The sequence below is a fragment of the Oncorhynchus kisutch genome, linkage group LG24, assembly GCF_002021735.2.
Source record: "Oncorhynchus kisutch isolate 150728-3 linkage group LG24, Okis_V2, whole genome shotgun sequence".
Lineage (NCBI taxonomy): Eukaryota > Metazoa > Chordata > Actinopteri > Salmoniformes > Salmonidae > Oncorhynchus > Oncorhynchus kisutch.
The window spans coordinates 21,801,351-21,814,011 of NC_034197.2; the positions used below are offsets into that span (position 1 = coordinate 21,801,351).

General features: G+C 44.1%; 1 protein-coding gene across 1 annotated transcript in view; it reads left to right on the plus strand.

Annotated features, from left to right (window-relative positions):
• Window positions 1-1,610: 1,610 nt before the first annotated feature.
• Window positions 1,611-12,661, plus strand: part of LOC109869324 (ephrin type-B receptor 2-like) — a 57,106-nt gene continuing 46,055 nt past the window's right edge. Inside the window, exon 1 of the mRNA XM_020459401.2 lies at window positions 1,611-1,771. Within this exon, the coding sequence (XP_020314990.2) occupies window positions 1,675-1,771 (97 nt within the window). The 5' untranslated portion in view covers window positions 1,611-1,674. The remainder of the gene's footprint in view (window positions 1,772-12,661) is intronic.

A 12,661-nucleotide genomic window follows, 5' to 3' on the forward strand; every position in this document is an offset into this window, starting at 1 on the left:
GTGTGTGTGTGTGTGTGTGTGTGTGTGTGTCTGTGTGTGTGTGTGTGTGTGTGTGTGTGTGTGTGTGTGTGTGTGTGTGTGTGTGTGTGTGTGTGTGTTCCAAAACATGTCCTATAAAGACAGGCTCAGTCAATCAACAAAACGTGCAATTTAACCACTTTATTCAAATATTTTATGAATGTATGCTCTATGTAATTGTAGCTACAACTGGTGGCAGGATATTTATAGTGGTGGTGGTAGTATTGTTGCTAGTATGTACACAAAAAAAGATGAAATCCACCGTATAATAGTGCACATTGAGTTGATTTAATTACAACAATTATTAAAATCGCATATCAGAGGGATCTTGCAAAGGAAGATTGCAGCCATCTCCAAATTACAGATACACTACAACAGTATGTGGACCCCTGCTCGTTGAACATCTCATTCCAAAATCATGGGCATTACATTTAAGTTAGTCCACCCTTTGCTGCTTTAACAGCCTCCACTCTTCTGGGAAGGCTTTCCTCTACATGTTGGAACGTGGCTGCGGGGACTTGCTTCCATTCAGCCGCAAGAGCATAGGTGAGGTTGGGCACTGATGTTTGGTATTTAAGTCTGGCACACAGTCAACGTTTCAATTCATCCCAAAGGTGTTGGATAGCGTTGAGGTCAGGGCTCTATGCAGGCCAGTCAAGTTCTTCCACATAGATCTTGACAAACCCTTCCTGTATAGACCTCGCTTTGTGCATGGGGGCATTGTCATGCTGAAACAGGAAAGGGCCTTCCCCAAACTGTGCGTCTAGAATGTCATTGTATGCTGAAGCATTAAGATTAGCCTTCACTGGAGCAAAGGGCACAATCCCAAACAATGAAAAACAGCCCAAGACCATTGTTCCTCCTCCACCAAACATTACAGTTGACACTATGCATTTGGGCAGGTAGCATTCTCCTGGCATCCACCAAACAAAGATTTGTCCGTCGGACTGCCAGATGGTGAAGTGTGAAGAGCTATACACCACTCCAGACGACGCTTGGCATTGGGCAGGATGATCTTGCTTGGCCATGGAAACCCATTTCATGAATCTCCCAACGAACAGTCATTGTGCTGACCTTGCTTCCAGGGGCAGTTTGGAAATTGGTTGTGAGTGTTGCAACCGAGGACAGACGATTTTTACACGCTGCGTGCTTCAGAACTCGGCGGTCCCGTTCTGTGAGCTTGACTGGCTTACCACTACGTGGCTGAGCCGTTGTTGCTCCTAGACGTTTCCACTTCACAATAACAGCACTTACAGTTGACTGGGCAGCTCTGAAATTTGACAAACTGACTTGTTGGAAAGGTGGCATCCTATGATGGTGCCACGTTGAAAGTCATTGATCTCTTCAGTACGGGCCATTCTACTGCCAATGTTTGTCTATGGAGATTGCATGGCTGTGTGCTCAATATTAAACACCTTTCAGCAACGTGTGTGGCTGAAATTGCCGAATCCACTAATTCGAAGGGGTGTCCACACACCATTGGCCATGTCGTGTACATTGCCCCCTGTATGATTCACGTTGGTTTCGCCCAAACGTTTAGATTATGCGTGTTCTCCCTGCAAAAGCGGTTCGTTCTAACCATTGGCTGTGTGTGGTTTTGCGCTTCTGTAGATGAATTCGCTGTCAATGGCCCGCTGGTGGACCTGTTTTCTATGAATGCCTTGGCTTCTTACAGCCAAAATGCCAAGTATTTCAGTTGTTATGGATATGTTATATTTTGTATGGATATTCCCAATGGTAGGGGCTGTCGAAGGTAAGAACGCTGCTTTTTCTTTATCTCGTCAGAATGCATCATTAAAACGTGCATGAACGACTGTCATAAGCACTCAGCAAAAATATATTAATTATACAGTGTCAATTATTCATTCCGTAGGCGTAAGGCATACCGCAAATACCCTGTAGCCTACATACAGGAATTATGTGGTATTCTGATAGTGTTTTTGATGACAGTAAAGGCTTTCTGAGGGACTGTCACATTGGAACGCCGATGTTTGTATGCATCAAAGCCTGATTAAAATCTGTTGAGAGAAAAAACTATTATATTAGATTAAATGCTCAAAAAGAAATGCAGTATATCGTTTAAGCAATGATAGGTAAAATAGTGCTACAGTCATTTTAATAGTCCAAACCACAAGTTTTGACTCATAAACGAACTGTAGGCATAAATATTGTAGCAATGAACATGTTTCATAGCATATAATTATAATACGGTAGAAAATGTCGTTTAGACTCCTAGCTGTGTGTGTGTTTGTGTGTGTGTGTGTGTGTGTGTGCGTGCAGGGGGAGGGGAGGGGAATACTTGTGTGAACAAACCCTGTAACCCAATGCTCATGGCGAGTCGTTTGTGTTATTCCTTCAATAATAGAAAGTAGAGTATGTCAAATAGACTGCCTATACAGGAAACATTAAGAACACCTTCCTCATATGTAGTTGCCCTCAGAACAGCCTCAATTCGTCAGGGCATGGACTCCACAAGGTGTCAAAAGCTTTTTACAGGGATGCTGGCCCATGTTGACTCCAATGCTTCCCACAGTTGTGTCAAGTTGACTGAATGTCCTTTGGGTGGTGGAACATTCTTGATACACACTGGAAACTGTTAAGCGTGAAAAACCCAGCAGCGTTGCAGTTCTTGACACAAACCGGTGCACCTGGCACTTAATACCATACCCCATTCAAAGGCACTTAAATGTTTTGTCTTGCCCATTCACCCTCTGAATGGCACGCATGCATAATCCATGTCTCAATTGTCTCAAGGCTTAAAAATCCTTCTTTAACTTGTCTCCTCCTATTCATCTACACTGATTGAAGTGGATTTAACAAGTGACTTCAATAAGGGATCTGAACTTTGACCTGGATTCACATTGCCAGTCTATGTCACGGAAAGAGCAGATGTTCTTAATGTTTTGTATACTCAGTGTATATGTTTCATTGGTACATCCCTCATCTATTCTGAACATTAAAACAAAATGAGAAGAAGATTTGAACCATGAATTCTCAGATGATGAATGGAAGCATGTATTGTTTAGTGTCCATTTATCATACATTTGTGCTACACATGTACTTGTTCATGTACCCAAACCTAAATCCTCTTTGTGACCGATATGTGTACAAATGTTTTGTACACTCAGTGTATGTTAAATGTTATGTTGAATCATGGCCTTGCTTGCAATTCAATTACACACACGCACATATATATATATATATATATATATATATATATATATATATATATATATATATATAGAGAGAGAGAGAGAGAGAGAGAGAGAGAGAGAGAGAGAGAGAGAGAGAGAGAGAGAGAGAGAGAGAGAGAGAGAGAGAGAGAGAGAGAGAGAGAGAGAGAGAGAGAGAGAGAGAGAGAGAGAGAGAGAGAGAGAGAGAGAGAGAGAGAGAGAGAGAGAGAGAGAGAGAGAGAGAGAGAGAGAGAGAGAGAGAGAGAGAGAGAGAGAGAGAGAGAGAGATTTTTATTATAAATGTATATCCTATTGTATGTACAGGTGTCATTTTTTTAAAAAGCAAGCATTCACCCTGAACAGCATCCATGGGATATTTTGGTCTGGAGTTAAGTTATATGCTCCCTCAGTCATTCCACAACAGTTCAAGTTTCGTATGTATTTAATGAAAGATGGGTTTGAAGTGGGGAAGCATAACTGACCCATGATTACCAAATTTAGCCCAAAGAAATCAGATTGGTTGTGCTTGGAAAGGCTTTTTGTAATAAAAAGCTGATCTGGCCCTGTGGTGTGATTTTCAGGGTTTGAGAGTTAAAGCTACTTAGTCTGAGTTTAAAGAATATGATTGCAGAAGAACTTAAAATATATTCAAGATTCCTTCATTTACTGCTTTGGTAACAACAGTGTAACAACGGTTGCAATATGTAACCTTTTGGGCGACCTGACCAAATGTACATAGAAATGAGAATTATAGATGTGTCATTCTCATTCAAAGCAAGTCTAAGAAGGGGTAGATCTATTTAATGTGCTCTATTTCTATTTTTCAGTTTCGTTATTGTGTCTTTTGCTTTCGGTTTTGCACACCAGCTTCAAACAGCTGAAAATATAATATCTTTGGTTATTGAAAATATATTTCACAGCGATTTAGATGGCAAAATGACTCTCTACACTATACATTGCTTGTTTTGTCACATAAACTGAAATGAGGCAAACTATTTGAATTTTAGCAACCAAGAAATGGCGAAGTGATTTTCACAATTGCACCTTTAACATTGAAAGTACATTTGAAACATAATAACAGAAGTTATTATGAAGAAGAATTGTAAATGATCTAACTCAAAGGTCACTGAACTAGTTGTAGTATAGAGCCTACATGGGATAAAGGCAAGTTCATGAGAAGTTTTACCTTACATGTTAAAACTTGATACATCAAGATATGTGATAAGAAATCACAGAAAATTACTTAACAAATGTGTTACTGGTTAACAGTATGCCTGCCTAACTGTGTGACTGTTGTGCTTATGTGCATAACATCAAACATATGCCAAGCCTATTACAATGTCACCAAACTTCTGACAAAAACTGTTCTAAAATCTAAAAGTCTAGATGCCTTTTAATTATTCCCCTCACCCCCTTCTTACTAAGGGACCATGTTCTCTTGCTTCAGTCAGTCAATCGAAAAAATAAGAAGTTGTGTGGGGTCATGTGATATCTGTCTCTCAGCTCTCGGCCCATGTGACGTCTGCTTTCTCTGCTCTCACAGCCTGCTGTCCTCTCTTGTCCCGCTGTATCATCAGTGAGACCTCCCTCCCGCCCCCTGGCTGGGCTGCACTCTCTCCCATGTTTCCATGCCTTTATGTAAGCGGGGCAGACCTGACCGATTTCAGCCATGTCAAGAGCTATCGACTCAGCACTGGCCTGCATAGACTGCCCCTCCCTCTTCCTCTTCCTCTCCCTCTCACTCTCTCTCTCTCCTTCTCTCTCTCTCTCTCTCTCTCTCTCTCCTTCTCTCTCTCTCTCTCTCCTTCTATTTCTCTCTCTCTCTCTCTCTCTCTCTCTCTCTCTCTCTCTCTCTCCTTCTATTTCTCTCTCTCTCTCTCTCTCTCTCTCTCTCCTTCTATTTCTCTCTCTCTCTCTCTCTCTCTCTCTCTCTCTCTCTCTCTCTCCTTCTATCTCTCTCTCTCTCTCTCTCTCCTTCTATCTCTCTCTCTCTCTCTCTCTCTCTCTCTCTCTCTCTCTCTCTCTCTCTCTCTCTCTCCTTCTATTTCTCTCTCTCTCTCTCTCTCTCTCCTTCTATTTCTCTCTCTCTCTCCTATTTCTCTCTCTCTCTCTCCCTCTCCTTCTATTTCTCTCTCTCTCTCTGCTTCTCTCTCTTTCTTTCTCTCTCTCTCTCATTCGATTTCTCTCTCACTCTCTCTCTCTCTCTCTCTCTCCCCACTATGTTCTTTCACAGACATGGCTTCCTTTTTTGATCTCACTGAGTGGGGTCTTTGTTGTGGTTGGTTACACATAACAAACAGTTAGATGCAGATGGTACCCATGTATGTGAATTTAGGTCTTTTTTATCCAGAGGAGAGGAGTGCAACTGTAAATGTTTGGCACGTAATGGCAGAGTCATGTACCTGGGTGTCTTTGCTGTTCCACACCTGGCCTACAGGCTTGGACTGTGTGATACAGTATGTAATCGTTCACAGCAGCAGTAGGCTACTGCAGTTCGGTGGTTCTTCTTTCCATCCACCTCTTTGGTCTATCTATCTATACACTTTTTACCATGGTCAAATAAAATAGCAGATTTCTTTAGGAAAAATGAGCTCTGCAATATCACAACAACTCTGCCGTAAATAGTCATGCCATGCATTAGTCAGCGAGTTTTTTTTAGCATTGTCCTCCGACATGCGCCAGGCTAAGTCCATTTTGGTTCACCTTAAGCCCAGGCCATACCTGGCCATTGGTTCCAGACAAAACACACCCCTTATATTAAACATAAGTTCAATCAAATCCATGAATCACAATTTCTTCACTTACGTATTCAGAAGAATAGCCTTTCTGCTCTTTGCAGACATTTTGTTGTGCAGGACAATCAATATTCAGTGTTATGCTGCTCTTCAGTGCAGTACTCTTTCCCCTTTCCCCTCTGGGAGCAGTGACAGAAAATATTGAGCATCAAAACAGCCCATGACCTACTTCTCCTTCTGCCCTATGGTGGGCTTGCAAAACTCAGAGAACATGGTTACGCTTACATGACTGAGACACTCAACAGGGAGTGATATGTAAATGTCACAAGCTATATAGGATGCCCCGCATCTGTGCATGGGAGTCCTAGAAGGCTATAATGTTGAGCCTTAGGGGGGTACTTGATTCTGAAAATCCTGTTACTGAAGGCAAATCTCTAATCCGTAACTCCTTGTCCGTCCATCCGGATTGTATAATGTGTGTGGATATCTGTAAAGAAACCTATAACTCAGCTGGGGTAGACAGTGGTAGGCTACATGGAAGAATGTCTTTCAAGCTGTCTACCACAGCCGAGTTATAGGTGCGGGTTTGGATAAAGATAGGCTCGGACGGTTTCTTTACAGATATCCACACATTATACAGTCCGGATGGATGGACAAGGAGTTATGGATTATAGGTATACCTTCAGTAAGAGGATTTTCGGAAATAAGTACTTCCCTAAAAGATTTTGCCAGTTATTTTCCAGGCCTCGCCTTGTAGCCTTCTAGGACTCCCATGCGCAGATTCGCGGCATCCTATATAGGGCTATACAGTATATACCCTAGTTATGGTTATAGATTTGTTATGGGTCTATCCTTGTAACCATGTTGAATTATAGCCTGACAACCATTCAGCAGGTAAGAAGGACAAGCACATGCGCCAAAGAAGCAAATCTGCCTCTTGGACAGATTTATTAAGGGTTTGCACCTGTGGAACATTGACACATTTTGCATCTAAAAAATTTCTCTACACCTTACCTCAATACCTTATTCCTTCTCTACGTTTCATCTACGTTTTATCCAGAGGGATGTTGTTCATCCCTCTGGATAACAACAGGTATAACATTTCACTGTGGAAAAGTCTTAGTAAATTGTCTTTATACATTAAGATTAAATGTCCAATGCAGCCATTTTATCTCAATTTCAAATAATTTCTGGGAAACAATTAACTACCTTACTGTGTATGTTAAATTAAAATGGCAAAAAAAACATAACTTCTAAGCAAAGAGCAATTTCTCAAGCAATAATTTTACTAGAACTGTCTGGGAGTGGTCTAATTGGGGAGGGGGAAAACTAGTTGTTATTGGCAGAGAGGTATGGTACTCCCTTTCTTATTTCACTAGGCAGGCCAAAACTCCATGCCTCCAAAACAGGCTGAAATTGAATGTGTTTTTTTTCAAACAGCTCTTACACTAAAAGGGAATTATCATAATTTTCACAATTTCACAGTATTATTCCAACCTTGTAGTGTGGAAATATACTGTATATAAAACACAGGACGATCACGTTTTTTACTGCACCTTTAAGATCACATTATTGGTCAATTATAAGGTCCAACCAAAATTTGACTTCTGCTTTTAACCCAACTCCTCTGGGGAGCTGTTGTGGGGTGTTAAGTGCCTTGTTCAAGGGCACAACGGCAGGCAGTGGCATCTAGGATTTGATACCAGCAACCCTCCTGTTGCCAGCTTGCTTTCCTCCTGATTTTTCCCGTCGGTCACAGGATTCGAACTGGCAGCCCTCCGGTTGCTGGCTTGCCTCTATAACTGCTAGGCCACCTGCCTATCAGGTTTCAGGTAAGACCCCAGTGCAGACTGTGTTGAAGTAACAATGGTTATTGCAACAACAGGGATCAGTAAACGACAGGTCAAGGCAGGCAGGGGTCGATAATTCAGAGTAGTGAGGCCAAGGTACAGGATGGCAAGCAGGCCCAGGGTCAGGTCAGGCAGAGGTCGGTAATCCAGAGTGGGTGCAAAGGCACAGGACGGCAGGCAGGCTCATGGTCAGGACAGGCAAGGGTCAAAACCAGGAGGACGAGAAAAGAGAGACTGGGGAAACAGGAGACAAAGAGCTGTGAGACATGGGTTTAGATCTAGACACATGAAAAGTAGAAAGTAGACAGAGGGTACGGGGCAACAGAGGATGAACAGCAGAGGGGCTATTGATTTTGGAGCAGGGGGGGAAAGGTCGCGGCTTGTAGCCGCGGAGCCATAGCGTCGTGCCAGCGCATGCAGCTTAATCTCCTTGAGTGCTGGTCGGTGTTTTGGAAGCGAAGTGGCCCGGGCCTTACTGAACCCCTCCCGGAGGTCCTGGTACTCCGCGGGAATGGCGGAGAGGTTCGGGGAATTTCCAAGCCCCCAGGAAGACATCCCGGGGCAGGCAGAGCTGATTTCAGGCAATGGGCATGGCAGAACAGATTCCAGCCCACGATGGCACCAATAGACCAGTCAATCAAGGGATTGTGTCGCTGGAGCCAAGAGAATGCAGAGACTCAATTAGCAGGAATTAGATTGTCTCGCTGTGGTTCCCCAACACTCGTAGGATGATAGGAGGGGTTGAGTGGGGATGCCCAGATCGGACGCCAGGGTAACGTCCATAAGACTCATATCGGCCCCCGAGTCGATGAGTCTCTGGAGAGACTTAGACTGGTCGCCCCACAGCAGGGTGGCATGGAGAAGGGGGCGAGAAGAAACATTATCCTTTATACACCAGAGTACTCATTCCTACCAATGAGCTAGGTCTCGTGAAGGGACAGGTAGACACATAATGACCGGCAGAACCACAATACAGACAACTCTGGGTGTTAAGTCTGCGTACCCGTTCGGCTGAAGGCAGCCTAGCCCTGCCGAGCTGCATCGGCTCGGGAAAGGGCATATCGGCAGTCTTCGGAGGCTCTTGGAGGAACTCGGGTAAGCTCGGATCCTTTCAGGGACAAAAACGCTGGGGACATCCGGAGTTCATCAGATGTAATGTGGGATCCTCGAGTGAGCGATTGGAACCGCAATCAGACGTCTTGTCTCTCCTACGTTCCTGTAGCCAACCATCGATCCGGATGGTTAAAGCGATGAGTGAGTCAAGATCCATTGGGTGTTCCTGGGCTGCAAGCTGATCCTTTACCTCCTCCGATAATCCATGCAGGAATCCATACAGCGCTTTCGGGTTCCAGGCACCCTCCTCTGCTAGCATGCTGAAATCCACCACATAGTCTGCCACACTGAGGGAGTCCTGCCGAAACTGAAGTAACTTCCAGGCTGCCTCTCTCCCGGACCCCGGAGCCTCGAAAACCTTTCTCACCTCCACCACAAATACCTCCAGACTGAGGCAGACAGTGGATTGTTGCTCCCACACCACCGTGGCCCAGGCGAGTGCCCTCCCGGACATAAGCATAATATGTATGCTATCTTCGAGCAGTCCGAGGAGAATGAAGAAGGCTGCAGCTCGAAAACGAGGGAGCACTGGGAGACAAAGGCCCGGCAGGTTCTGGAATCTCCATCGTAGCGCTACGGGGTAGGTAAGCAGGGTTCCCGGGAAACCGGGGTGACGGTTACTGAGGGGCTGGGAGGTTACCGTCTAGTAGGCAACCCACGGAATTGCTCCCGCAAAGAGTCCAATGCTAGGTTGTGGCGTTCGGCCACTTCCTGGAACCCTTCCATCGGACCACAAAGCATCTCCTCATGTCTACCAATGAGGGCTCCTTGGGAGGAGATAGCATTGCGGAGCTGGTCCAAATCTGCTGGGTCAGTCATGGCCAGTTTGTACTATCAGGTAAGACCCAAGTGCAGACTGTGTTGAAGTAACAATGTTTATTGCAACAACAGGGGAAGGTAATTGACAGGTCAAGGCAGGCAGGGGTTGATAATCCAGAGTAGTGGGGCCAAGGTACAGGACGGCAGGCAGGCCCAGGGTCAGGCCAGGCTGAGGTCGGTAATCCAGAGTAGTGGGGCCAAGGTACAGGACGGCAGGCAGGCCCAGGGTCAGGCCAGGCTGAGGTCGGTAATCCAGAGTAGTGGGGCCAAGGTACAGGACGGCAGGCAGGCCCAGGGTCAGGCCAGGCTGAGGTCGGTAATCCAGAGTAGTGGGGCCAAGGTACAGGACGGCAGGCAGGGCCAGGGTCAGGCCAGGCTGAGGTCGGTAATCCAGAGTAGTGGGGCCAAGGTACAGGACGGCAGGCAGGCAAAGAGTCAGGACAGGCAAGGGTCAAAATCAGGAGGACGAGAAAAGAGAGACTGGGGAAGCAGGAGCTGAGACAAAATGCTGGTTGACTTGGAACAAACAAGACGAACTGGCACAGACAGACAGAAAACACAGGTATAAATACCCAGGGTTAAGTCGGGAAGATGGGCGACACCTGGAGGGGGGTGGAGACAAGCACAAGGACAGGTGAAACAGATCAGGAAGTGACACCTACCACCCCTATACATGGCTTAGCACTAATTTTGCATTGGAACAGGATCAGGATGTTGTCCAGTTGAGACTTGATATGATCACCAGTGGGGGACAAACTTTATTTTCTTCCTTGAAAATCATTGAAAAGTAATTGACAATTGGAGAGTGGGAAATCCTGATGAATGGCAATATTCTGAGGTTTACTGAGGTGAGCACTCCAGTGACAGAGGCAGGATAACTGTAAACCTCCTTGTTATTGTACTCTTATCAACTTCAATGAACTCCCATATTTCCAGTGGGCTACCTGTTTGCAATTTCTATTTATCCTTTTTATGTCATTCTGTCACATGGCTCCTGAGTGGCGCAGTGGTCTAAGGCACTGCATTTTAGTGCTAGAGGCATCACTACAGACCCTGGTTTGATTCCAGACTGTATCACAACCGGCCATGATTGGGAGGCTCATAGGGAGGTGCACAATTGGCGCAGTCTCTTCCAGGTTAGGGTTTGGCCGGGGTAGGCTGTCATTGTAAATAAGAATTTGTTCTTAACTGACTTGACTAGTTAAATAAATAAAACATCATCCCAAGTACTGTTTATGTTACCATACAAGGACAAATACTAACTTGAGGTACTTGTGTGTGTAAACACTCAAACATCGAGTAATCTATGTCAGTCACATGGAGAACATAAGATTTCAGGCCCTCAACTCATGTAGTCACAATGTTTTTTTGACTCGATGAATGTTACCGATAGGAAGGAGAGTGCACACACACTTGGTTCCTCTGGCAGAAAACACTTTCAGGTTTTGATACAATTTAGCCTTACATTTTGTGTTGCAATGTTATTCTGTGTTAACAGATGCAACTGCACATTAATTTGAGTTCAATGTACTTGATCCAGTGTATTGTGTCAGTGCTGTAAGCCTCATCAGTCAAGTGTTTTCCATCCCAATATTTCATCAACCCTCTCACAGTACAGAGAGACTGACAGAAATGGAGCACTTGAAAATCAATGGGTCCCAATTCTCCCATTAGACAAATTCTGTGTGAAAATGTCGATGCTGCTCCCATGAGCAGTAGCATACTAAAGAAGGTCATTAACTGGGACACTCCTTATAAATCAGTGCATGCAGCGTCTGTCTGTCCATGGAATGGAAATTGATATACAGTACTTCAGCATATTTAGAACATTTTTCCCCATTGCTCAACTTCTCTTGTTTTGTTCAGTTCACTTGACTGTAACTTTACTGATTAGGTTTCCCCCCATTGGCTTAACACCTAAGACCAATACAGTATTTTGCCTCCACATACCACAAATGACAGGATTTGAAAGAACTCAGATAAGCCATGTGTTGCATTCACTTCCAGTTAAGTCTTTTCTTGATGCCTGGATACATTTACATCACTTACGTCATGCTTGTTTTTGTTTGCAAACTTTGTGGTGGCTTGGCTTAATTCGTTATGTAGGAGTTGTTTAACCAACATTGACGTGGGACATGGAAGCTGAAAGAAATGCTTTGTTGGGATGTCCTTTAAAGTTCATCAGGTACATTTAGGGCTGGAATACGCACAAACAAAAATGGTTGATACCTGTTGACTGCATCTGGTTGTCCAAAGGAATGGAGCACCACATGGGTCTGTCAAATTCTTTAGAATTACCACATTGATCATACATGCTAACTATTTGGGATGAAATGTATTTAGTTTTTCTGTTCACTTCAATGTAAGCATTATCACTTCTGCTACATATGCACACAACTCTTTTCCTGACGTGGCTTGGAATGGGGCAATGAAGGACATCCAATTCACACAAATGCCAATACCAGAGAAGAAGGGTGAAGAAATGCTCTGCTGGTGTTCTTTTCTGTTCTAGGTCTTGACACAGTAGAAGGATAGCCTTACTGAGAGTATGGACACTGGTTCAGGCAGGGAGGTGGAGAAAGCTTTTCAACTGGAGCAAGTCACGTCGGATCAAGGCTATGCTGTTAATTAGTTAACCTGCCATTATTCAGCAAGTTTCAAGAGCTATCAATGAAATCTACCATTATTCCTCTTGGGAAAGTAGAGAATGATCTTAAAGATGTCATATTACAGTTTCACTATTTCTTACCATCATTTAAAAAATATATATATATTTCATCTTTATTTAACCAAGATAAAGCAGAGCAGTTCGACACATATAACAACACAGAGTTACATATGGAGTAAAGCAAACATAGATTCAATAATACAGTAGAAAAATAAGTCTATATACAATGTGAGCAAATGAGGTGAGATAAGGGAGGTAAAGGCAATAAATAGGCCATGGTGGCGA